Source organism: Notothenia coriiceps, unplaced genomic scaffold (assembly GCF_000735185.1).
Source record: "Notothenia coriiceps isolate Sejong01 unplaced genomic scaffold, NC01 NC01_scaffold00008607, whole genome shotgun sequence".
NCBI lineage: Eukaryota > Metazoa > Chordata > Actinopteri > Perciformes > Nototheniidae > Notothenia > Notothenia coriiceps.
Window position 1 is genome coordinate 55697 of NW_011341308.1, and position 27820 is coordinate 83516.

At 42.2% G+C, this 27820-nt stretch overlaps 1 protein-coding gene across 1 annotated transcript in view; it reads right to left on the reverse strand.

Annotated features, from left to right (window-relative positions):
- nectin1b (nectin cell adhesion molecule 1b) overlaps positions 1–25280 on the reverse strand; it is a 76958-nt gene extending 51678 nt beyond the window's left edge. Inside the window, exon 1 of the mRNA XM_010770228.1 lies at positions 24321–25280. Coding sequence (XP_010768530.1) covers positions 24321–24372 — 52 coding nt within the window. The 5' untranslated portion in view covers positions 24373–25280. The remainder of the gene's footprint in view (positions 1–24320) is intronic.
- Between the last annotated feature and the right edge of the window lie 2540 nt (positions 25281–27820).

Below are 27820 nucleotides of genomic sequence, written 5' to 3' on the forward strand. Positions count from 1 at the left end.
GGTGTCAGACAGCATGTAGGACATATAAAATAATAATTGTAGCTCTTCTTAAATAGGGTAAATGGGTAATGTTTCTGGTTTAATCAAAGCTGCATGTCGCAGATTTGGAAGCCAGCGACTCAGATGGGAGTATGAGAGGAAACCCAGAAATCCGTGATGATTGGCAGGTCAAAAGAAGTGTCGACGTCTAGGTTTAAACTCTGCTAAATTTGGTTGAAAGTGAGCACATTTTAGACCTCTAGGGTACACTCACTGTCACTTCTGCAGCGGATCACTGCCTGTATGCAAGTGGAAGCAGGTTTTACCCACATAAATACATGAAGTCACTGAAATGTGCACATGTCAATCACATTGTTAAGAAAAACAGAGAAAAGACTTGACTTGTTAGGATATTTTTCTTTCGCAAAATCCTCTTTTTTGTTCTCTTATCCACCTGGGATTATCCTAAGAACATACTTCAGGCTTTCTATTCAAAGCACTTGCTTCCAAGCATGACATGAAATACAGATGTATCACTACCCCTGCACAATACTAAGAATTTGACCCATATTTAGCAATGGCCGGGTCCACTTGTGCAAACTTGACCAGACTAATCCTCAGCGTTCATAGTGTCTAAATAACACAGTCAACACGCTCCCAAACTCAAACAAAACCCTAATGGAACAAACACTCCCTCTTTAACAAATGTACACATTTACACACACCAGTCCAAACCACCTGAGGGTGAGTTTAACGGCTTTTCTAGATTATGACTCCCATCCACAGACCGGTTAAACAGCTTGGTACACAGCTGATGTCACCCATGCTTCTCTTTTCCTTCTTTTTTTTTTTTCGGTTTGTCGCAGACGTGTGGGTGAGCCGGGTGTGGCCGCCTCTGCCGCAGCTTACTCTCTGGCCAGAGTCACGTATAATTTCTACACATTTCACTAACCAGGAACATGGCCAATATGAGACGCTTGAAAACCCCAGTGCTCGCCGCTGCCAGGCGAACACGCCTCAGTCTCTGCTTTGTGCAAACAAGCTTCAAGGTTTGACAGCCCATCCACTGCAACTGTCCATTACGAGCAGCGTGTCAGAAAAGCTAAAGCTCTAACCACACATTAAATCCCAAAATCTTTACAAGGACACTGTGCCTCTGGGGAATGAACAGTACATTCAAGAATAGAGCCTTACTATGAAGGGACCTTTGCCTTCCTTCGCTCCTGCATCCATTTCCTTTTTTTCAAGAGCAAATGGATTTACTATGAGTTATTTTTAGGGCCTTCAAGGTCACAGTTTAGTTGGATATTACCTTCACTATCTATTCGCTGACAGTGAACAGATGTTACGGTCTGTGTAGAGTACAGGTCCAGGAGTATCGAGAGTGATTCATGTGAGGGATATTTACATGGCAACAGCTAAACAAGAGCCCTATTCAGTGGGCTGAGCCCCTGGTATTATGAGTAATTGTTTCGACAGAGACGGTTGGTTTGGCGTTGTTGGTGCAGGCTGGGACTTGTCCTTCCTGTCACCGCTCAAACCTGAACTTCCAGGAGAGGAGTGTGGCTTGTGCAGAGAATGCAGAGCTGTCATCTGATAAGTGCATATCGTGATCATTTATTTAAAACCCCCAGTGACACTTTGGCAGCACAGCATTCTTAAGGGGGAAGTGCAAACAAAGAAAAAAAAGAATACTCAAGAGACTGCCGGAGATATTGTTCAGATCTCCCTATAGCTGCAGAGTGAGGGGGGGGGGGGACGACGACATTAAAGTCCCCTGTAACTCGGAGCATCTGCTACACTTACAGACATTTCCCAATTTATATTTGCTGGCTTTACGTGACCGTTGATGGTTTGTGTCTTCTAATTGGTTCGCTAACAGAGAAACCCCCGCTCTGAGACAACCGAGGCTTATACCTCTACCCAAGTACTGCTGAACTAGCAGAGTTACACTTCTGCCCCATGCTGCACCTTCTTTTCTGCAACGCCTGCTCATTGCGCGACTCCATGTTAATAAACATGACATGAATAAAACATCGGAGATTTGAGAATGTATCAACCTTACGGACGAATATCACTTTTTACAATCACACTGAAACATGGCTTTCTGTCAGCTCTCTGAAATCCCTCTCCTTATTTTGAGGTTTAGGTTAGGGCTGAAAAAATATTGTAAATCAATGTATCCTTGAAGCAAAGCAAAAATGGAAAACATTTGGTGGATCTAGCTCTTTCCTTTTTAAATGTCATCACTGGAAACTGAATATATTTGATTGTTTGACTGTTGACTCAACCAAACAAAACATATCAAAGGCAAGGCATATTATGGATAAACTATTAATCCACTTACCACACAAACTGTTGACGGATTAATCAATAAATTAATTGAGAATGAGTTGCCGCTCTTGTTTTATTATTTTAAATTCAACTAAAAGTGAACTGAAACAGATACCAACGTGACAGCTCTACCGACTCAACAGGGTGCCTTGTTAATGCTAAAGTACATAAACAAGCCAAATTACTTGCACATGACTGTTCCAGCACTAGTTTTACACGACTTGGAAACCCGCCAGATCTTGTTAAGAGTCCTGTCTGAAGTACAGCGTTAGCATACAGCCTTTCTTATGCATGGCCATTTTTGCAGTCTTCATATTCAAAATGTGACATTTAAAGCAGCCGTAATAAATCCCTAAATTGCGATGTTCAGCCCCCCTCCCCCTCTGAGAGGCTTTGTGTCAACACAAAAGGTCTCCTCCTCTCTGCTGTCACCTATCAGATTTGGCCGAGCGTCTTGCTAAAGCATCAACACCGTCAACACAAATTAGAGCTTAATTATTACAGCAATTCCTATTCACTATTGTTTCCCCACAAGAGTGCTCCCCTGCGCCCAACCATCTGCAACACTTCAATAATAGTTATCATGTTATACTGAGCAGCCTCACTTTCCCACAATGCCCCTCCTTAATAAGCCCCAGACCCAGAAGCCTGCTGTGTGTGGATAATTTCCCCCACGTCCATTCCAGTTTATTGTTTCAAATACTGTACAGTGCTACCCTTCCTTTGGGAAAGTCTATTTTTTTTTGTAGTTCCTGTGCCCCAACAATCTCATCATAATGCTTTGCCAACACTTCTGGGTTTCATTAGTGTCTGGCATCCCTCCACTAATTGCATGAAACTAGGTCTGCAACCTCTTTTACACCCAATCATAGAGGGGCAGAAGGCTTCCCTCTCTTGATTATATGCCACAGCAGCATCGTTGCAGACTGCACTTGCAGCTCAGGTGGTGTTGGGAGGTTGGGCTCCTCTTGCCTCGCCGTGTCACTCTGTTTGCCGTCACGGCATGGAGTAAAAGGGGGAGGGGAGGTGTAGGGGCGGATGGTGACAAAGCCAATTATTTTCACCTATCTGCTGCTCCCTGCCAGCAGACATGTAATCTTAAACGGTCCCAGTGATCCCTGGGCAGGCTTTGAGCCCTTGGAGAATATGGTTTCGCAGATGAAGCTGTCACAGGAAACAGCTTGCATTCTGCAGCAGGCTTTTCAGATGCTTCTCACCTGTCGCCTATTAGAGTGCTACAACTGACATTTTCAAAATCCTTATTTCCTGAAAACCAAAAAACAAGCTTTATGGTATTCTATCAAAAGATTGTTGTGTCATCGCTGTTAGTTTTCCTCTTCAAACAGAAGTGTGCAGTGGCATGTACAAAAAAAGTGATCAGGGTGGAATTTCAGCTCTGCAGCAAAGAATGGCGCGGAGTAGTGAGGGATGCTGTTACATTAAAGGATCGGGTGATGCAGACTGACACAAAGCTGGACTTCTGACAGAGTCTCCTCGGGTTATAACTATAAATAAACGACAGAAGGCTGGACGTACAAAGAATAGTTAACGTCTACCCGGAGGAGAAAACTGAGCCCTCATTCTGATGAGTCAGCCTACCCTGTAGTAAGCAGGATATGAACAGCGTTTAGTTTAGTTTTGCAACATTTCTATAGAAAGTGTGCATCAAGGCAGGACCTGTAGCATCCAACTCTCTGGGTGCATTATCTCCATAGTCCACACAGAAATGGCTAATGCTGGAACAAATGTCAGGCGCTACGAAAAGCTAAAGCAGACATTAGGAATTGTTGGCAGTTCTCCTGAGGCTTATTTTTATGTTCACGGCGAATCGAATATATTTTCATAATGGCAAGTGTGGAGTACATTTTAAAAGGAGAATGTGGTGTCATACCCAAAGAGTCTGAAATACTGCCGTTAAAAAGTGTAGGAAGCTTTTTATTTCCTCTTTAGAGAAAAAAAGACAAAGAAGTCTGATATTCCACCATTCAAAACCAAGTAAAAGGTGTCCTTCTTTCTGTGCTGAGCTAAAACAACATGTTCTGCGAAAGCAGACCCCTCACCTTCACAGTGTCGCTTTAACCATTTAGATAATGACAGCTTTATAAGACATCAGTGTCTATGCATTGTCTGTTGGGAAATTCTGCTTCAAAAGCTCAGTGCTACTCCCTAACAAAAGCTGTTTGGCTCTCTAGGTCATAAAAGTGGTTACTCAGGGACTAAACAGGTGGACAATTGCCTCAACCATTTTAGCCCCCTTTCATTAAAGGCTAGTTCAACTCTTGGAAAAAACCAAGAACAATCCCTTAGTTGCAAGCAAGGCCACAAAATAAAGGGCGAAGCAGTTTAAACACAGCATTCTCCCAATTTATTTAAACCATGGTTCTGTTGAAGATGTTTAAGTTAAAGATCCAACATTTCAGGTGTCTCAATTCTTGTTTTTATTTGTGTGCTGCCGGAAAGGTGAAGAGGGAAAGTTCCAGAGAAAACACAAGGTATTGGTGATGTTGTTATTCCTCTATTTGGATCTTGCTTTAAGTAAATAAAGGTTGTATATTACGTAATGCTTCCCAGAACTCAGCCCATATCTTCATCAAGGTAGGCAGGTATCCCTTGAAAAAGAGATCTATGATCTCAATGGGACCAATCTGGATAAAAAAAGGTTTGAAATGAAATGAAATCAAGGCTTTACTGATACTATCTTTCCAACAAGGGTGGATGTTCTTGAGAACATTTCCAAAACGTCTTGCAGTGTATCTTTTATATTTAGATAATCCCTGGATTGAACCTAGATGCAATACACAAAATGACTTCAGCCCTGAAGAACCACCACAGAAAACACAAACATGAGTAACAACCGTCAATGAGTGTTACACAAGTATCAACGTGTTTGTTCCAGGTGGACAATCATTCACATGTGTAAGACTGCGTGTCCTCTGCTTTTATCTGTGTTCTCATCACTGTCAGGTTCAAAGCGGCACATCCTCACAGGGACCCCTCAGATCTATAAATACCCTGCATTTATATTCCATATATTTCACTAGGAGGCCAATCAAGGCAAGCTTTGCTTTTCTCTAATGGATGCCACACAATGAGTCTGACTGGACATCAAAGTTGCCTAAAAAGAGCTTTGAAATGAGCCCATTAATGTAATGATTCTCTTTCTGGTGCTGGATAAATATTTGCAACACATTGTGATGGTAAATTTGGACATTTTTGATCGTGCAAAACAACCTGTTCTTCATTAGCATTCGACAGACATCCAAATGTAAACGTTTTGCATTAGATTTTGGAGAAATAGAAGCCAATGTCACATGACATGGAATTTTTGGAGACAACAAAGCTTTAAAAAGCACTAATCCAGCAAGATTACAGCCCTCGGCTCATACAGTAACTGCACAAGCACAAACAAAGCTGATGTGAATCCAAAACCAGCACGACACACCTAAGCAAGAAAGACAACTTTGAAAATGGCAAGACTGTGTAATCTGAATACAGTGGTAAAACAAATCTATGTATCCAAATCCTAACAATAGATGTGACTGCAGATATGTATGTGTTTTATATTCTCAGTTAAACAATAGGTTCCGGAGCAGCAGTTCTCCTGCAGGGCGTCAGAGAGAATGGTTACAAGGGAAACCCGAAACACCATAATGAATATTACCATTACATTTACTCTTGAGGCAAACGCTCAAATCCAGGGTGACTAAGAAAACAGACAATGGTTGAGTTTCTAGCTCGAGGACACTTCAACAGGACAAACAGTTGATGTTACATGTTGGATACTTTGCAGTGTAATGGTGTCAAGTTAATGGTTTATGCCCAATTTTCAAAACAAAAAGGTGACTAGCTGATATGACATTTCTATTAACCCATTTCCATCATAAGTGCTCTTGATGAATATCATTTTTCAAGCAACACAAAGAGGAAGAAATCAGTGTGAGCTTCAAAGAAACGTTTAATCTGACATTCAGAAGTCACATGAAAAGTGTTTCCTATTGAGGGAAATGACAAACATCAAAACCAGGCCAAAGAGGTGACAAGAGCGGTGGAGTAATCTGATTTTGGGTTGGGCCTTTAAGTCAAGTCAAGCCTCATCTCTATGGAAAACAGCCCTGTCAGGACATGCGTGGTGGGCCCCCTCTTTGTGTCACTGTCATTTAGCATCTGCACTGGCCTGTCAAATAGAATGCCACCCTCACACTGGCTGCTAGCCCCCGTATGAGACAGGATGCTGAACAAAGGCCCTGGGATGATAGATGATGTTATACAACGGCCACTGTTTTTGTCAGTGAACAGGGAGCCGCAATTGATGGATATGATTCTGAAAATAGTGTGTGAGATGAATCCATCAGAGGAAGCAGAAAAGCAGGCAAAGGGAATGAAAACAGGAAGAGTATCAGCAAACGTCTCAGAGGTCCAGGTTTAAGTAATTATCCGAGGAAATTTGTTTAAACATTTCTCTGCAGTTCTCTATCTTTAGATTGTAAAATACAAAAGCCAGGCAGGTTTTGAAACTATTATACTTGCTGTGCTGAAGGCCACTTCACAGAAAAAGGACAGAAGAGACGCAGTATAATTAGCAATAGCAGAACATTTGTTAAAAATAATCAAGAGAGATGGCGGTTTATTATGAACAGCACTGACTGAGCAGACAAAGAAAAGGCCAATGCCTAAACACATTAGCTAAATCAACATAAAATCCAAGGAAGCAGATGCCAAAGAGGGCAGAGCTGGACATGCTGTTTGCTCAGAGGGGGAATTCTGCCAAATGCAGAGGAACATCATGATGGTTCTGGAGATTGGGATGCCCGGAGAAAACAAGAGCACCTATAACTCTCTGGAAAAAACCTGTGCAGGACCGGCTGTTGTGATAAGAAAATATTCACCAACACCTCCGCATCAGCACTGCCCTGACACCCCCTCCTCCCCTTGCCCAAAATACGACAAATGTATTTCCGGGCGCTGAACATTAAACTCCTGTGTCTTCTCTCTGTGAGCTTCAGCACCCACAGGGGTTCATGTGTGAGTCATGGCCACTGGCTGGCCTGATACACCATGACAGACCAGGCCTTGGGCGGTCAGAACAAATTCCATGGCGCCACACTCGGCTCACTACGCTGCAGCACAAAACACAGCCATTGGCTATCTAAGTAAGCAGCTGTGTCTTAGGACAGGCATTCAAATGAGCGAATTGGCATTTTACCACACACATGCATCACTGGGAACTGAGAGAAACGATAAGCGTGTAACAGATTTAACAACAATTTAACAACAATTTAACTGCGGCATCGCCCGCTCGGAACATTCCGCATTTTGTGTTGTGACAATACAAGGCCACAAGACAACCTTAATGTTCCCTACTAGGTATCAATCTCATTCTCAAATGACTTGAATATGCCAGAAGTAGTTGTTTACGATTCGTTTTTTTAAGAAATAAGTCTGTTCCCTGCTGGTTACATTTGCAAATAAGTAAATATGCTGCAGAGAGTGGATATGGATAGAAGATCTCACTGGCATATTGATGTATAACTCAGGCCTTACTCATATACAATCTGTCACAAGAAATACTTTCTGAGATACAATATGAATGTCACAAATCAGTGAATGAGAAGGGAGACATATTTGTGTATGTAGGCAGCCCTGGTGTATTGTATAACAATCTAAGATGGATACACGCTGGTACACTATGTGAAATCAAATGTCATATAAAGTTGTAACAGAAAACATTATCCCAAAAAAGAACTGCAACTGTTCCCACAAAGTAATAAGAAGCATACCTGAAACAAATTCAAGGTGTTTTGTCAATCGTCTTACAATACAATTCAGTTACTGCTGTATTTTGTTGTTTCACAACTGGGCCCTCGGAGTGTAGAATTATAGGGGGGCCCATTTGATGATCTCCAGTCAAATCCAGAGACGAAATATCCGAGTGTCTTGTGACCACTGTATGTGTTTACTTTTCAACAGTATAATGTTTCACTTTTTTTCCAAAACAACTTCTCTTGACTCACTTTCTGCCCATTTTGCAGGACTTGTATGTAAATTTGAAATACGGGCTGTAACAAAATCCATCTTGAATAGATCCTGTTTTACATGCCCACAAAAACATACTGCACTTGGTGTCAAAGGCAGAGGTCAAAGAGCAGCAACAAAAGTGTACTTTGAGTGTGACACACCTGGCAACAACGTGCCAGACCTCAAAATGAGTGTGATTAACCCCCTGGCCTGCCAGCTTTGTTTTCTTCTGGCTGCATCTGCTCCAGTGAAGCAACGCAGGCTGCAGAAGTTAATGTACCGGTGAAGAAAGCAGGCCAGCTGCAATCTTTAAAAAGGTCCAGGAAGGAGGATATGGGACTTCCGTTAGGCCAAAACACTGAGATAGGGCGGAAGATGGATCTGCCTGTCTAGGATCACCTTTGCCTGTGTTGTTTCAAAGTAGGCGGGGAGACATCTGTGCCAACATGTCAACCGTGGGGGGTTCAACCTGTAAATAAGACATTAACCTCTGTGTTTACGAAGGAGCAATGTGTTTTTTCCATTGCAAAGTGCTTTTCCATAGCCGGGCAGCACTACTGTAGCTCTCTGTGAGGGATGGTTGGGAGTGGTGAGGCGAAGAGTAATACAGCGTGTCAGTTCCTTTCTAGGGATGAAAAAATTATATATTACAGAGAAGAGGTCCATTTTCATTTTTCACTCCTGCCTCTCACCGACTTCTTAAAAGAACGTCTAGGATATTCGTGGCAGGCAAATCAATCTATTAGCTATAAGAAATAAGTCACTTTTCTCATTATGTGGAAGGGAGCTGCGCACTGATGTTGCAGAGTGCACTTACTCGTGCACACAATGAGGTCAGCACGTGACCCGCCTCCAGCGCTGGGTACAAACACATCCCTTCTGCAGAGCTCTGGGCGAAATGTTAAGGACCATCTGACTGAATCCTTAACATGATGCCGTCCTGACACATCGCGTTGGAAACATGGAGCGCTGTATGTGCATGTTACTAAAAATACTTCCACACATGCAAGCAAGCTCTGGGGGACTGGATTCTATAGTAGTACCTCAGCGCTCTGTGTGTGTGTGGGGGACTACGCATGAGAAAAAAAGCTTGCACACACACTCCATTGTGATGCATGAGTTGCGGCCATGCTGCCTGAGCTCATTCAGTCTTTTAGACATATTCATTTCCCCCAATACTTAAAACATATAATAGAAAGAGGAGGAGCCAACCTCCCAGTGCTAATAAATCACAGAGTAAGTATCTCTGCAGGAAGGTTACACATTTCTAAATGGATGTTTTTTTTTCATCTGGGTGGGATTTCTTTCCTAGATCACTCTTTGATTTATTGCACATCAACCGGCTCCTGAGTTTTGGAAGCTTTTTGATTCACAGGAAGCTGACAGCTCCTGACTATCTCCTATAAATATTAATGATACATCTAAGATTTAAGTCATGGTGGTGAATAATCTGAAAGACATAACCAGTCAAGAATATTAATTGGGAAAATGTAATTAATCCTTTGAATTAACTAGTGCAGGATGTCGTCTCCTAACGTCCTAACTTTAAAAGTGACTGCATCAAAATGTGTACCCATATTATTCAGTCTCAGCATTTCTCGTTTTTTTTTTTTGTTAAACGATTGTTGAACCAGGGAATTCATCTGAGAACACAATTTCACTTACAATAATGACTTGCCAAATTGAAGCCTGAATATCCAGGCATCAAACCTGTGGGAGCAAGTTTTGGACTCCCGCAAACATTGAGACATAATCAACAATTATGTGCATTCAAACAAACTTGTATCATCATGCAACAGTGATGCCTATAATCCCCTCGTAAAGTCTAATTTCTCATCTACCGCGTGAAAATCAGTACCGTCTGCATCTAGATGAGCTAAACAAATGAGTCTACACATGCAGCACAAAGGGCTTATTCATTCCTGGGAGATCCTCCTACCCAACCTTGAAATGCCTTAATTCAAAATATAACGCAGCCTTTAATGGTAGTTTTCATTGGCTCACCTCTTAAATGCATGCAGGCCATTTCAAATTAAAAAATGAGAATAAAAAAGATTTGTCAGATGAGAACTCTCTTCAAGGTGTGTGGGAAGGCAGACCTCAAAGGCACACAGATAAGCCTTTCATGCCTGGCTTTTGTTTATCTCGCAGGGAATTTTAAAAGGATATCATTCATTATTCAAACTGTATTTTGAAGAATACAGACTCTTAGCTGTGCTTAGTTTTGAAACGCTCTTTGTGTTAATGTTAAATAAACCAGACGTCTGCTTCAGGGATTACCTTGCAAATGCGCCATTCCCATACTCCACAATGAGCAATTGAGTATTTTGTAAAGCGCTCTTTGATAAGAGTAAAAAAACGAATCCACCCATCACTTTTCACACGTCCTTTTTATAAGGTAATAGTCTTCAGCCTAATTTCCTTCAATAATACCAATGTGGCCATCCATAGAGCCAGCTGTAAGTATATATTTCCTCCTCCTATGATTGTCGTGATTATTTGTATCTTGTGGTGATTGTAATTGTGCGACTCACCGAGAAATTTCGATCTTTATCCTTGAACGAAACAAGCCAAACGTCAATGTTCTGTTGATTTGGAGTTGATATGTTGCAGTGGAATTATGAAAATCTTCTATGCCGGCAAATGCTGCTGCTGCAAACCATTAGGATGTGTAATGACTGGAGCCAATACGGCTGAATTGTGGGATTTATTTGTTTATTCTCTGTGTGTTTCCAAATCAATGCCATACACTCCACTCCTAGAGGTACTATAAGTTTGCAATCCATCCAAATATTTCACAAATAAATATTTTTCGGGAAAAAAAGATTGTCCCTCTGCATGACAATTTTGGCACTTCTCACAAGCAAGAGGAGACACGACTAACAAGTGTACCAGGCCTCAGTAACCAGGTATAATTGCTTGGGTTTACTAGAACAACCGGGAGGGAGTTAATTATTCCATACAATCAAGACTGAAGTGTGTATGACTGAATAAACAGCAACATCTTAATCTATTTGGTAAGTAGATGTATTCTCAGATTGCATGGAGGTTCTGCTTGATGGGTTCTCCAAGCTCAAAGTGTGAAAAGCAGTTGTGGATGTCAAAATTCCCCTGACAGTCCTTCACTGATGATCAATTTCCCATCCTCCATTCTCTGGCTTGCCCTCACACATCGGCATCAATCCAACACAAGTAAATACAGTGAGTGGCTTAATGCATTTTTTCTCTCCAGGGATTTTGCAGACCAAAATGGCATCGAGGGGGGGAAATAGATAAATATTCTGCTGAGTGGTGGAGGGGATGACATGCTGGTGAATTGTGAATAACCTTTCTTGCCCTTGCTGTCTATAAAGAGGGAATACAAATAGTTTTAGTATATGCATCCTGAGCATAAACAGCCTTGGCTACAGAGTATAGAGTCCGCTGTTGGATGATACCATAAACTCAGTTCAAATGAGGACCGAGCAGGAAACAGACCCTTGTTAATCAAATCAAAAAGACACCACTGTGTAGTCAGCATGTGCACTTCAGGAGAGTAATTAGACTCCTCCTTTCGCGTGGCCTCCATTCAAGCTGCAATCAGGAGTTTGGCACAACAAGGACTATGAAAAACACTCCAACTAACTAGGTCCATCCACGGTGCTCGGCCATGACATAATCCTTTGGAAAGACAGTTTATTTCTCATCATTGCAAGAGTTCATGTCATGCTATAAATCTATTTCCCTCGAGCAGACGAACACAGCGACATTCAACGCAGCTTAAAGGGCAAATGTGGTCAAGACTGGTTGGCTGAAACTTTACTCGTCAGTCTTTCATAGCATAACATCATACGATTTGATTAATCTCTCAAAGCAGATAATCTACGGTGCAGAGCGCACACGTTCCCACCCCAACCCTGCACAGCAGCAGCTGGATAAGCTGTGATAGGACGAAGGGCATGGAAGCAAATACAACACATTCAGCCCTCGACATTGTGACCTTGACTGGAGAGCATTAGGCTGACTGACGGTGTCTCTATCTTTTCACACTGCTGAAAAAGAACTGGTCCAATTACAGGCACATTGTCTTGTTCGACTGTACATTTGGGCACCTCAGAGATCAAGCCTTCGCTGGGGTTTAAATTGACAGAGCTACCTTTCCCGCTGTCACAGCCTCCTGTGTTACTCTGTCACTGGCAGGTGATGGAGGAGCAAAATAAGCTGTCAGAGGTGTGAGTGAGGCATCTATGCAGATAGTGAGGACTTCAAATTCTGTGGATTCTGACAGCCTTCGTAGGAGGTCTGACTCTTGTTAAGCAATCTGGTAGAAACACACTGTAACTCAGACACCACCATGAAGTAGAATTTCATGGAGGGGGCGTACACTTGCCTCCATAGCTTGTCTGTCACGACAGACAAACACGCATTACTGGTGTGATTAGCACCAACTAAAGCTCTCCTGCAGCAACAGAAATTCCTGTAGCGTACTTCATGTTATAGTGATGAAGCAATGTGCCAATTTATTTAAAATTAAGCACTGAAAATTAACTGACAATTAACACATTGGGTGATCATGAAGAAATACCAAAAATGGTGTTTCCAATTTGGAGTTTTCATTATTTCTTTCAGTTTTATAGCTAAATAAATATATAACGGAAGATCAGCCAATTTAGCTATAATGGAACATTGGGGAAATAATCATTAGTTACAGTTTTGGAGTATTATAAGCCCAGATTTTCCAAGTGATATTAATCGTATCGGGGCCCTGGGTCAGTGTATCTGAATCCTGTGGCTTTGCTCTGAACTTGAAAGTGGAATTGGTTTTAGACAAGACAGCAGCTGCATTTGACTCTGCCGAATACTAATGAGCTATTGACCTATAAATGGCACTTCAGAAATGACAGCTACCAATATTGACCTTTAAAAGAGGAGTAAATATAAAGAGTTTCTCCCAAAGCTCGACACTTTGCATGTGCCAGAGGTCAATGCACGACTCCATCAGAGCCATTTAAGTAAAACATTCTCCTGGAATAAAAGGCCACATTTAGCTATTTGGCCAAATGATCCTGTGGAACAGGCATGGAATATCTGAATGTTGAAACAACACATAGCAAAGCGGTCTTGATCCAAGTGCAGCTGACAGTCGAAGGAGAAAGAGGCGGCCTAGCCGTGCAGACCACGGCTCTGAAAAAGGCCTGAGTGTTAATTGGAAACACAGCACAAATGCTTCATCACTGAGGCGTGTCATTGGGAAGGAAATAAGCACGGGCATCAAAATATACAAAGACACTCACAAGGATGAAGGAACACAGCTCAGTATGATCGAATCAGGCAGATGAGACGATGCTAAATACACATCTGACTGAGACAACACAGTAATCTTAACACGGCAAAATTGAATGAAAATGTAATTTGCAGTACTCAGTAAAGTTTGTTTCCCACTCTCGACTCTTAGTAATACAATTGTATGTGAAGAAGTTCATGTTTTATGTTTAGGACATTATAACTCAAATTGGTGTCAGGCTTAAATCTAATATTTTAAGCCCCTGCATTTTAGGAGACTTCTCATGCCATTTATTACATTGGATCACACTTCCTGAAAAGTTCATTTTGCCCGATAACAATATGCTTTTTTAAGAAAATCTTAATTTGACTGCTTCATTTTAATAATACAGTTGTACTTTTGTACTGTCAGATGAGTCTCTGTCAGACAGTTCTGGTGCCTCGATGACTGTCCCACACCCTACCCCCATTCCCTGACCTCTATTTCCCTGTTGGTCAGTCTAGAGCAAATCCGAAAAGCCTCCCTGCATCTCCATGGCGACGGGCCTCAGTCGAGCAGATGGCCTCAGTGTGCCGCACGGCAATTAAAGAGGGAGCGTGGAGCGGGGGGAAAGAAAGTGGGTCAGGATCAGGGGGGGGCAGGGCAGGCAACGTGAAGCTGCCTCTGCCTTGGGCCTGCGCACGGACACATGCATGTGTGCACTCTGCAATACACGCACACATACACACACGTGTGTTCATGCCTCAGTGAACTCCTTCCAGAGTCTTCGGAGCAAAAACAAATACCCACCCCACGCCAGTAACCAAGCGTCAGCCGTGTGGGAATGAAAAGAGGGGTTAGGGCGACAGGGGATTGCCCTCGAAACTCACACAATGAATCTCTTCCATAGTGAGAAGTCAGAATAACTTCCCCCCAGAATTACATTGACAAATCCCACCACCCAATCAATAGGATTAACTCTTCAAATCCCATATAACGACATACAGAGTCAGCCCCCTGTTATTTAGAATTACTTCCACTGGAGTGCCACTCAATCTGGAAGGAATTGCTTCTTCTTTTTTCTTTTCGCTTCACCAACATGTTACCATCAGCAGGGTTGAAGCATTCCTGGCGACGAAGGGCAAATCCAATCAGATTAATTTGCCACTACTATTATCCCATACTGAGCAGTCTATTGAAAAAGGAACGTCAATTCAATGTTGACTTGAACCCCAATGCTTTGAAAGATCTGATTGAGCTTCTGAATCACTCATTACTCAAATTTAGAAAGCTTTAATTAAACTAATTCCGAGGACAATATGATCTTTGCCACATTACAGAGCCTTTAATTTAATTTACTGTTTTATGTGTCATAATATTCTTCAATTATGCAACCGGCAACGCGCTTGTTTGAAGATAGCTTTAATGGAGAATATAAATTGGTGTAGGGGGGTCCACCGGCTTCCCGCATAGGAGAAGAAAAAAGGCCTAACGAGCCGGAAAGAATTGAATGAACTCTTATTTGCACAAGTCTTTTCTTCTAGCAACCAGACCCAATGTGCCTAAATAGAACTTCAGTGCCAAGAACAATAGTTGAAGGCAAACTAAAAGCCCCCCCACCCCAAGAACATAGCCTCATTCAGCATGACCCTCTGCAAACTCCCGTCCCCCCTCATGGTCTACATGTAAATATCCATTTCCTCTTTACATTTAGTCTGTTACTTTCCCTTGCAAATGTTCTTCCACGACTTAGGAAGGAAAGTAGGATCCTTAAATCCATTCTGCAGAACAATTTGAAGCTTGGCATCCTGAGGCATACGAGTGTGCTGGCCAGAAGAGGGAAAGTATTTTAAGGGTTTTGCTGCGGTATTAAACAGACTGTATATCAAGTTTCTCATTCCAACATTTGTACCTCTTTACCTTCTATTTTGAGTTTTCTAATGCTGACAAAGAAAATTCAAAGTGCCGGGAACAGATGCCAGTTCCCGTTCCCAGGTAAATATTACCATTCTCCGAGAACATATGGTTTAAACAGGAGATGTCTTACTCAGATACATCAGTAAAGGCAGGAAACTGCACTTTTCACACTCGGTGGGTGAGAGTCTGAGCTACAGTACGTGGGTGCAGGGTCAGTGAGTGGGTGTTCTTGTTGCCACTTATATCTGCATAACTTATTATCGTATAAATGGTGTAACTCACATGCTTGACATGTGGGCGTGAGAGGGGGGGACCCTTGACCCTCCAACCTTCTGTTTCTCTGGCCTGACGTGACATTTGGCATCTTCGTGCCTCAACTGACAAATGCTGTGAACTACAAAATGGCCCTGCGTGATTCCTTTACTGGTATCAAAGCCCTTTCCAGATTCCTGACTGGTTAATTCCCCTTCCAGACCGGGGGGGGTGCTTGAATTTTGACTTGAGCCGTCCCTTATAGATACTGCCTTTTTACGTTGGTGAGCCGGATCATTTGGCTCGGCTCTCTTAAAGCGCCGGCTGTTTCGGCTCCCAAACGGCTCTTCATGTTAACACAGTTTACCACGGAGCCTCAGTTTTGCCGCTGCGAGGCTCTGGTGCTCGCAGCTCATGCGCGGTCCACTAGCACCGCTCATCGCGTCCAAATCGGGCACATTCCGTGTTGTCCTGTAGCAGGCACCGCCGATGTCGGGGAAACGATCTTCAATACACCGAAAGAATCCCACCAGACTCCTTTGCCCCTCCAACAGAGGGATGTCCTTGTCCTTTTTCCTTTTCGTTTTTTCAAGCGATAAAAACTCTCAATCTTCTCTCGAATTATTAATATTTTTGCGTCCCGAGCTGAATAAGGGCGTCAAATGACGGCAAGACGCCCCCCTGGCGGAAACGCTGCTGGCAGCCCAAGCAGGACGTTTGCTGCCAGAGTGGGAGCTCCCATGTGGAAACCCCTGGCAAAAGTTATTCAGCAGCAAGAAACACAAAGAAGCGAGGAGGAGAGAGATGGGTGGGGTTCGCTGGACATTTATAGGCAACTTTTGTATTTATATGAAAAAGTAACACCGACAAAACATCAATGCCAAGTCAGGTCATTCCATAACCTTAGGCAAAGGTTTTTTGTTTTTCTGATGTTAATATAGCATACATTTTTATAATAATTGGGAAGCTGTGGCGCAGTGGGCTAGTGCGTTGGTGTTCGGATCAGGGGAGCACAGGTTCAAACCCCACTGCAGTCAGCATGTCGTTGTGTCCCTGAGACACTTCACCCCAAATTGCTCCTGTGGGGATTGGCCACAGTATTGAGTATGTAAGTCGCTTTGGATAAAGGCGTCCAACAAGTAGCATGTAATGTAATAATTGTAACACTAACCCTACACCTACAATTTGAGCTGCAATGACAGGGACATAATACAATGTTTAATACTGAACATTATGTAATTCTGGAAAGTTGGATCATTCTGTCTGGTACTTTAAAGAACACTAGGAAATTGGGTTCATGCAAAACCGTTGCAAATTAACATAAACTGCAATAATGTAACAAAAATCATGACCTGTATTTTGTCATTTTCGAATATTTGTAATTTTACATAAATGTGTTATGGTTTGCAATCCAAAATCTACTATTATCTCATATTGGATACCAACGTTAATCTAACTCCTTCTATACTGTAACATATCCTGCCTTAGTCACTCACATCAATATTGCAACTAATTTGACATAACGTTGCCTTTGTTCATAAGAAAACAAGATATTTCAGCTGACGTTATACTCATTTATTTTACATATTATAAATACACATTTGGACCGTACATTGGACTGGGTCTAGAATATAAAAAGGATTGTAAAGGTCAGACTGGTACCGCAGCAGGTGGTCATGACGTTGCCTGTCACTGATAAAATACATTAGGGATGCTGCAGGAGCACTCTCTATGTGAACTTACTGCATGTTCTCCTTGTTTCTTTCTCTTTCCTGGCATATAGGATAGTGTATATCTGATAAGTGCACTGCATTTAGAGGAGTAAATGTAGTTTAAGCGCACCACAACCATACCCTACAGCTCTGCTTGTAGCATGAGTCAATAGTTCAAATAGGGGCAGTGCTGACGCAGATTCAGTGTGTTACAGCTCGAGATAAATAGGATAAACAGAAACCCTTTCCCCGCAAAGAGGTGGGACTAGTAGTTTCATTACTCACTCGTCCAACTTTTTTACAAACTGGGCATACAGGAAGGAGGAGAAGGCCATTTGGAACAGCTAATTTTCTGAAAACAATGCAACATTGAAGTCAAATTCAGCCAGGCTTGAAACTCGGGAATCAATAGCAGACTACATTAGTTGCTTTGGCAATAGACGCCACAAACAAAACGGAAAGGATCAATGCCAAACCTCAGTCGATCTCTGTTCATATGCATCCCTTTCACAGCAGAGTTGAACCATGTGCACTAACAAACACTGTGAAAAATTGAGAATGTCTACCACTCCTGTTGGTTGACCTCAATCTCAGTATAATGCAAGCACCGGGAAACTATGGTGCCAGCTGTGGCACATGTGGAGTGACATATAATGGCTGAAATATTCTCTGAAATGTTTACACCTGAGCAATTGAGATCCCTTTGAATTGAGCAATTATCTTTAAAGTCGATCGCAGCGGGCGAAAGGAGCAGGCATGAATGAAAGACGCACACAGAGGAGAATATGACAGACAACGAGCTGACCTGCTATCAGTCATCTTTTGCTCGTCTGTCTGCACAGAATGAGGGCACTAAGGAGCTTTGCACCAAGCTGCAGCACATGGAAAGCTTAGCTATATGTCAGAGAGAATAAATAAACCTGTGTTTGTGTTTTCCAGGCACCCCCTTTATATCACCCACACCACCTCTGTTGCAGCCAACCCCCCCTTCTCCTACTCCCATTTACAACCACGCTGTTGCTTTGAAGCAGAGTCAGCTCCCGGAGAGATATCAGTGCGGAATATTAAATGAGTGAACACCATCACTCATTAAAAAGGGAAACATTTCATGAAACAAACCCCCCTTTGTATCAAGTGCTAAGCAAGCCGACTCTCAGCGTCCTCAAAGGTAGAGCGAGGAGACAGGAGAAGGAGGGAAGGGGAGAGGAGAGGAGAGATAGAGCGGGAGGGGATGCTGGGGGATTCACTCAAGCTGGTATAAAGTAAAAGGAGAAAAATTTAAAGTTCTGCCAAGAGATCAGCCCTGAGCCTCGCAAAACCCTGGGTGCTCTGTAACAGTGACGGAAATTCTGATAAGACTTTGATTCTGAACATTTCCGCAACACAAGATTGAAACCGCTGCTACATTATAGAATTGCTCGATATTTTCATTCAAATGTGTTCTGCAAGCTAATATTCCATTTAAGCCTCACCCTGGAGGATATCTATCGTTGGATGGCATGTGGGTGAGCTGGAAGGCATGTAATGGGATTGACAGACAGATATGTTTTGTGAAGGCGGCACGGAGGTTCTCGGTTGGAGGCAGTTTAGAATGCCTTCTTAGATCGGTCACAAAGTCCGACATTTCAGCAGAAGTTTATTTTATAGTATGGGAAAGTCGTTTATTCAGCAGTCGAGTGTCAAAAGTTCCAGAGATCTCAAGATAAACGGACAATAAAACATTGTTTTTAAATACTTTATTGCCTTTCGAAACTGTATTTGACTTTGATAATATTTATCTATATAAAAGTGGCAAAGAACATCAGATCGACAGAGTTGTCAGGGAGAAACCGCCATTACATGTTTAATTCAAGGCCTTTATTGGCCCAATACCTCTGGCAGCTGATAAATGATTCCGACCCAGGACAGTAAGAGGCAGCTGCAGGCCAGCTCTTGTCAAAAGGCTGCACAAGTCAGCACAAAATTCAACTGAGTCAGAAAACATGGCAACAGCTTGGACTAGTCCATCAAGTTTTTAAAACTAATCCATGTCAACTGGTTCACAAGGTAGAGCCGCAAGAGAGGAGCAGCCAATGTAACAGGAATTAAGCCAATAAGGTGACAGGAATACAATATACATTTGAACCTGCTTAAAGGTGGTAGCATTGGTATTGGATGAAAATGTGGCTACCTACCTACTTTATTTCTACACCATAGGATACATTTTCCACCATCATCCTCAGTTTGTGGTTCACAGAAAAGTTCAGGACTCCTTTACTGTTTTATGGATGCCCATCAGCCCAGCTGCCTGTTATAAATTGACTTGTTCAGGCAGTCACACAGGGGGGTGGGAGTTGCACTGATCAGATCTGCTTTATTTTAAAGGCAAACTCCCTTAGTGAAGAGATAAGGAATTATTCACTCTCTCAATCCCAGATCCACCCGTGACTAAATGCCCCAGTTGTAAACCCAGACACAAAGCATGCTATTCCCAAAAGATTTCTTATTTTAAACCGGTGAAGCAGAAAATACAAGACGACTGCATATAAATGTCTAAATGATGCATTAAAAAAGCAGCTTAACGGCTCGGGAAGACACAGATATGTATGCAGTTGCTGTAAAGAAATAATTATGATATGCCTTTATCTGATATGACTTATGCAAGTAAAAACTATAGTAACGGAGCTCCAGGGGAGGAATAGTGCAAATAAACTCAAAAAGCTATTGGCAAGCCAAGACGCAGTCACATGGAAACTGTGCAGACTGTCAGAATCCCTCCGACATGTGAGATTATTTACTTTTTCTTCAAGGAAGATTTACATTGAATCAGGAACCATAATAAACCTATCCTCCAATGTTGGAACAGCTATCTGACAAACTGCAAGGAAAATACAGAACAAGGTGTATTCAGTCTATGACATTCTCATTCTCAAGAGCAGAACAAGAATTTAACCATTTAATCCCTTGACAAGGGTCGGCTAAATAGAAAGAAACCGACCCGACAGATTAATGCCAAATCAGAAAAAGCTCATGGCGAGATATGAGCCCTGTTATTGATTTCCTTGTTCCTTACTTAGCTGTTCCTGCGTTTCGACTTGAAACAGAGACAAATTTCAGGGATTTAAAAGCAGAAAATTGCAGCTGCCGCTTCCTGATAAACGTGTTTTCCATCCTGATCCAACATCGGGACAGTGTAGTGTGAGGAAAGCAGAGGAGAAGGAGAGGACACCTAACAGACACTATACGACAAAATAATAACCCAATGGAAACATATGATACTGAACTGCATGTTCTGACAAAACAAGATATCCTGTAACCCTAGACAGCCAATGTCTGGGACAAACAGTACTTTGATATTTGGCTATCTGTTCATATCCCCTAAAATAGTCTTTATTCAGAGATCCAAACTATTTCATCAACACAGAGACATACCGTAAGCACCTCACTCAAGGCCACTCATTGAATAGTATTTGTGCAGTCTTATTCATGCAGAGAACACCATAACCTTTCCATTATTTAGGTTCAGTGCTTATGTTCATGTTTTATGTCTTTTTTGTAATACGCAGCCTTTATGCAGGGACCAAAGGGGCTTAAAATGAGGACTGTGAACACACAAAGAGAGCTGAAAATGTGTCTTTTGGATCAACCACAACAACACGTAGCTCATTTAAAAATGTTGCCAAAGAAATCAGTGAAAATAATGAAGGGCAATTTCCAAAAAAAAGAGCCACTTCACTTTGTAGAGACATTTCATGCAGTGTTTGGGGGAGGATTTGCTAAAGAGCTGACAGCAGAACCACAATGAGCTAAATGCTCAAAGAGATGAAGTTTTAGTTGCCAAGTAGCTCCATTAGTTTCTACGGCGAAGGCGAAGCTTAATCTCCTGTCAGCTCCCCTCAAGCTAGTCTCCCAGGACTCGGGGGCTCTCTCTCCCATCCATCACCTCAACAGGGACCAAAGGGAGACTCCCCAAAGGCACGAGGATCAGAGCAATTTGCATTCACACTCAAAACATCAAGGCCCAACAATCCCACAGTGACTCTTTCTATTTCACTATATCACAACTGTCATCCAAAGGAAATGTGAAATGCCATGGACCGGCAATTACAGTTTTTCTTCAAAAGAGAGAAAGTCCAAATGATAATTACAATAGTCTGGCGGTCATCGCTCCATGCCCAATTGGAGGAAACATTTTCCTGCCTGTTTCAATGTTCAACATCAAACATCTATTTCAGGACGATTTATGAACATGCCAACCATTGTGCTCGGACCCCCTGACTGTTCAATCAATGCTGGCGAAGTACGTGACATTTCATACACAAAGGTAGACTTCAGTGCTGCTAAAAGGAGTCTGAACAACAAATACACACTGGGGCAGCACACCATGTGAATGCCGGTTGTCATAAGTCAAAATGAACTCATGTGCGTCAGGCTTACAGTGACAAGCTTGTGCATAGAAATCAGGCAGTTAGCTGCGCAATTAACCCTAAAGATTCAAATAAATGCAGCTGTGTTGTAAAAAAAACGCATATGAGAGACTGCATTGAGTGACTGACAGAACTGAACAACAGGGGTCTCCAGGCGAATGAGTTACGCCTGCCAAGTCATTACAAAGATTATAATACACAACTGCATAATTTCCCTTCCTGAAGAACAGACTACATTCAAAGTTAATGCTCTCCACCATTCAGCATTCATTTCCCAAATGTTTAATCCAACTAAAATTAGGAATTAGAGCTGGAAAATCTCTTCATCCCACCGCTGAGAGTGATATCTATATGTGCTCGCACAGCACCAGGACCCCATGATGGAGCCATGCCATAAACAACCACCTGGTTCCAAACTCAATTCGCACTCAATTAAATATCAGACTGGAGAACTGGGGAGGCCGAGTGCTAATGTAAGAAAGCAGAGCGGCTGTTACTATTCACAGATCCATTATTCTCAACGTTCCCTTTATTTGATAATCTATTTGGCGAGAAGCTCGGGATATTTTCTGTTTATGAATTTGGCACTCTTGTGTTTTCTACAAATGGTTATTGCCACGACAAGCACAAATGGATTTCCCTGATGGATAGCTGCAACAGGGTTGTGTTGCTACTTCCATTTGTTAGTGCCATTTTACCACTTGTTTGTGCATTTGTAATGAGGGAAGAGTCTGGAACATGCTGTATATCAATTAGGCCATCAAAGACAGTGGGCATTTATGGCAACGCCCTTTAACCTCAGGGTGAAATACCAGATTCTTGTTTTTGCATCACAAAAGAAATTGGTCCAAACCAAATGCTGCAATAAAACCGTTTTCCAAGCCCTTCCCTTAAAGAAGATGTCTGAAAGCATGAATTTTGCAGTCCTTTTAGGTTTGAAATAACCCTCAGCCATAAAAAAAAAGAAGAGCAAAGTTATTCATGCAATGTCTAATTAGGCTTAAAAAACACCTCCTGCTTTGCTCAAATAAGACATTTCCAGGACGCTTTAAGAGCCATTTTTGAAATATTTTTCCACTCCCTTGATTGAACAGCTTCAAAAGATTTCCACTATGAATCCCAAGGGAACCAGTTAATCCTGATCTTCTCCACAAGCAAAGGGATCATCTCAATGTAAATCAGACAGGGCTTTTGATCAATCGGTCTTAAACACATGACGCCACAAGGAGCCTCGCCGCGAACAAGGTTAACATCTTGGTTTGTTCTCCGGCTCGTAAGAGTTGGGGAACAAAACAACCGAGATGTGACGAAAAACATTTGTCCTAGAAAAACAGTTTTTCGACTAGAAAAAAATCACCAATATGTAAGATTGAGTTAACATGTACAAGCTGCAGCCTGTCAGAGAAAATGAGGACATCAGTAACATACAAAACATGTCTTGACCACACTTGACCCTCTTCCATTCCTTTCTTAAAATAGAGGCGACAGACCGAGTATACTTGTCCATGATGTAAACAAATGAGTAAACTTTAGAGTAAGCCTGTAAACGCCTCTGGATAATGAATGACAAACAACACACACCCACACACAAACACAGTTGGGCGTATGCATGATGTTTTACTGTTGGCTTGTTGTGTTTTCCAATTTGAAGGGGGTCCAATTTAACAAGAATAATGGCTATTCTTCTGATAACAGTCAAATACTCCTCCTGAGCATGTGTTTAAATAATTAGGCCCACTCGAGGAAGCTTTAATGTCAGGATGATCAATGTCAAATTATCACTCCATTTATCAACCACCAGTGTTTCCCTCAACATCTCATCCTGTGCCCCCAAAAGACACACACTCCATCTCTCTCCGTCTGCTATAATCTATTATGTATTCAGGGCAAAGTAGAGAACTGGAAAGACAAATGTCACCACATTATGAGTCACAGACAATATCAATATTGAATTTAAAAACAAACAGCAAAGGCCTTAGGATTTGATTCTCAGTTTCTCACATGAATGAATTGGACATCATCAACTTAAATTATAATAGTTTGGAGTATAAATCTGAGAGAGAAGAACATGATAACAGGACACAAGTTTCAATTATCATCCATAAGCACTCTGACTTGCCATCACAATAAGATATTGGAAAACTTGGAGAGTACACGGTTCGCATATCGCCATCTGCCTGCTGCCGGGGTTACTTCATTGTATAGCAGCCAAATAAGTATTCTGCAGTGCTTTTTTGAGTGGCTTTCAATCTGCACACTTTCCAATTTTCTCATTTATTTTCCCACTGTTGTTGCAAACTAGACCAGATTACATCGATCTACCAATTCATGCAGGGCTGCACATGCACGCGCGCGAACACACACACACACACACACACACACACACACCGAGAAGCAGGGAGGGGATGGTATAATAATGCACATATGCCTCGAATGATTCCCTGTTTAAATTCTGCGGCTTACCTTGGACGTGCAGGGCTAGCAGGAGTATCCACATCCCCACACACATCGCCATGGCACCTCAACTATCCGGATCCGGTCTGATAAGCCGAGAGTCGGTGAAAGAGGCTCACTCGAGACGACAAAGACCAAGCATGCAACTTCTGCAAATCCCACTACGGCTCGAACTAGTCCCTCACTGATCAGTATGAGACTTTCGCAAAACTAGAGGATCGGTTTTGCGCTTCTCCGTAACAAAGCATCAATTTCACGTCTGCGGCGACTTCCTTTTTTTGTGGTTGGCTTAAGCAGAGTTTGCACTAAGTGGAACCTGGCCGGATCTCCCAAAAAATGAGATCCAATTACAGCTGCAGATTTGGCGATAAGGTGATGGAGCCTTGTGTTGAGTGTTCTTATCAAAGCAGTTTAACCATCTAGCTCTAGCCTTTGTTGCTCCATCCACTGCAGCGGCTGCAGGACACTCTCTCTCTCCTTTCAGGATTGTGGATCAGAGGTAAAGTGGGCGGGAGGTCCTCGATCGATGCTGCGCTGGGAAGTTTCCAACACTTGGAAGAGTTCCTCTGGGGAAATGTCGCCTCGATCTTCCCTGTTTGATATTGACAGAGCACCTAACAGATATTCTGCTGGCACCGTCCCTGTTTTAGTTCCTTAAGTTCCCGGTTGTCTGCAGACACGGACAGTCGGAGTGATCAGACACTGCAGGCCGGTGAAGTTGTTGTAACTCTGGAAAATTGTGGGATGTACCCCCCTTTCCTCAGTCGTTTTTTTTATGTGGATGAAATACAGTGTAGCTTTATCCTGCTATGCGCACCGCCCCGCTGATGTGCCACTACAGTGTGTTCCTGACTATCGCTGACGCTTTCGGAGAGATCGGGATCGGGTGACGTTGTGCAAGGGAGGAGCCTGGATTGTACTGCGAAAAAAGCAAATGCATCGTCTGAAAGAAACACATCAGCCTTGGTAGCCCCCCTAAATAAGTGAATCCCAAACTTTTTTAGCAGGTCAAAATGACTCCATCTGTAACAGAAGGTGATAACATTGTCCGTAAATGGAAAAACAATTATAGGAGGATTAAAATAGATCCATCGAAGGTACGGGGTGGAAATGTGGGAACAGGACAACAGCAGCGTGTACAGTCATGCAGAAGTGAAATAATGCATTGTGAAATACGGTTCATATGACTAAATCCTGAAATTCAGTGAGACTGAAGGGAAACGAGATACAAAACCAAAACTGACATAGAGGCAGTTGCGGCCGGCCCATAGGGGCGCTAGGGGCACCGCCCCCCCTCTTCCCACATGTTTGATTGTCATTAACAATAAAAAAATATATTTCAAAAAAATATTTTTATTTTATTTTTATTTTTAAAGAACAAAGTACATATTATATAGTTGGTATCAGTAAAATGTATAATCTACAATAAAATCTCGTTTAAAATTGTTTTACGATGTCTAAAGTTACTGATAAGTCACATGTTTCCTGGCTGGCCGCAGCGTGTATCATCACCATCTCGTCCGGGCGGAAGAAAGGAGCCCTCAGCCAGAGCAGCAGCAGCTAACAAGCTGACTGTTGCTATCTGTAAACTCTGTAAACTATGCCGCCGAAACATAATTTCAGCCAATCAGCGTCGTCAGATCTGATGCTCAAAGGGCGCCCTGTCAGCGCCCTGGCCTGTGTGTCTGTGAGTTGTTTGGACTCTTATCCAAGGTGACACACACACACAATGTTCGTATTTAGTCTCTTGATTTTAAATGGGAAGTCAATAATTTGAGTCTTCCCAAAGCACCAGTGTTCTGCAGTTTCTGTGGGCATACTGTACTGTTGCACAGGAAGATTCATAGCTAACCACACTGAAGATTATGGATTATCTCATATTTTTAAGCCTCAATTTGTACTCGAAATAAAACACCTACATGTGCCAATTATTATGCCATAACCTTTACATTACTTCATCAAGCAAGAAAGTGTTGTATTTGTCATAAGCAAAGAAACATCAGGGATACACTGTATGACCCCTGCAGCACCCCAGACCTCATGTGAACCACAAGTCTGACGAGCATGTCAGGGTGGGGCACTGAAAGCTAAAATATGATCCATCCTTACATGTTCTCACAGTGGAGTAACGTTGTCAATTAAAAATAGGGGAAGAATAACTGGATGGTGCTTTTGGAGGGAATGTTCTTACTTTTTAAATTATGTGTGTATGCATGTGCATGGGCGATGTAGTTGACAAACAGTAACTAACCCCCATATTTCCATCCTTCCTTCCTTCCTCCTCGCTCCCAAGCTAGTTCATCAATTTCTCCAGAAACAACCAAACAGGATCAGGCCTTTGCAGGTACTGCCTGTAATGAATGGGAGGATGAATGTGATAACACTTCCCTCTTGTGGACAATAGTTCAGATAATTACAGCATGCCAAGACCATCTTGCTTGCTCGCACGTGGTCAAAATCCTGTCTTTAGCTGTAATTCACTATCAGGACCACGGAATTATCTGCTGAACAACAAGAGAAATTACCTGGCATGACAAAATGAGCACTGCGCTGGGCCAATTGGTTATTAGGGTCAGTATAGTGATTGGGGCACGGCAACATAAATCATGCTGTGTAAAGTGGAATACCACATGAGACATACTCTATCTAAGTGAAGGATGTGTGGTTAATAAACATGCCTACAATCCTGTTAAACACAATACAAACCAGAATAGGGCAGTCAAACATGGAGCATAAAGATAAACTGTAAGACTTCACATTTTGCCAGATAAAAATCTGCGAAGAAAAATGAAACCACTGCTACTTGAAATTCTGCATGCTTATCCCAAAGTGGTGGTTTTAGACAAATGGAATCGTGTTAACTGAATGTGCTAGTGTGCAGCTGAAACAGGCAAACATGGAAAAAGAAACATTCATGGTATCCCATAAGGAAGCATGAGTATCTAGGATTATGAATAAAATACACAGTATGAATCTACAATTTCGATGTTATAATACGTATTTATCTTTGAGAAGATAATCACTTAAAAAAAGCTTTAAAGGTCAGCGCAGCAGCAATGAGGTAGTAATCTCAATCTGATTTAAGATATGGGCAATTTGGGAGGAAGGGAAATGCACTCCTTTAAAGACAACTGCCTTAAATGTACGCTTGAGCAAGGCACTTAACAAGTAGCAATCCAGTTGCAGGAGCCCATTGATCAGCAGTGGTTTCACAAACCAAGGGTTTGAAGCTTTTTGACTCTAAATATTGTCACAAAAAGCTTCCATCCCCTTCCTGTGATACATAATGGCTAAAAAAAACTCCATATTTGCCCCTTGCCTTTGACACATTATCTCTGATGCCCTCTTTATTGAGTGTCTGGGGTTATGATTGATTTACAGGCTAGCTGATAACATTTGATATTTTTGCCAGTGCTCAAGGCCGGGACAGAGCCACTGTGGAGACGTAGGAACGGTTCTGCATAGTCATTTTGTAGATGCATAAATAAATGAATAAATGAAAGTAACAG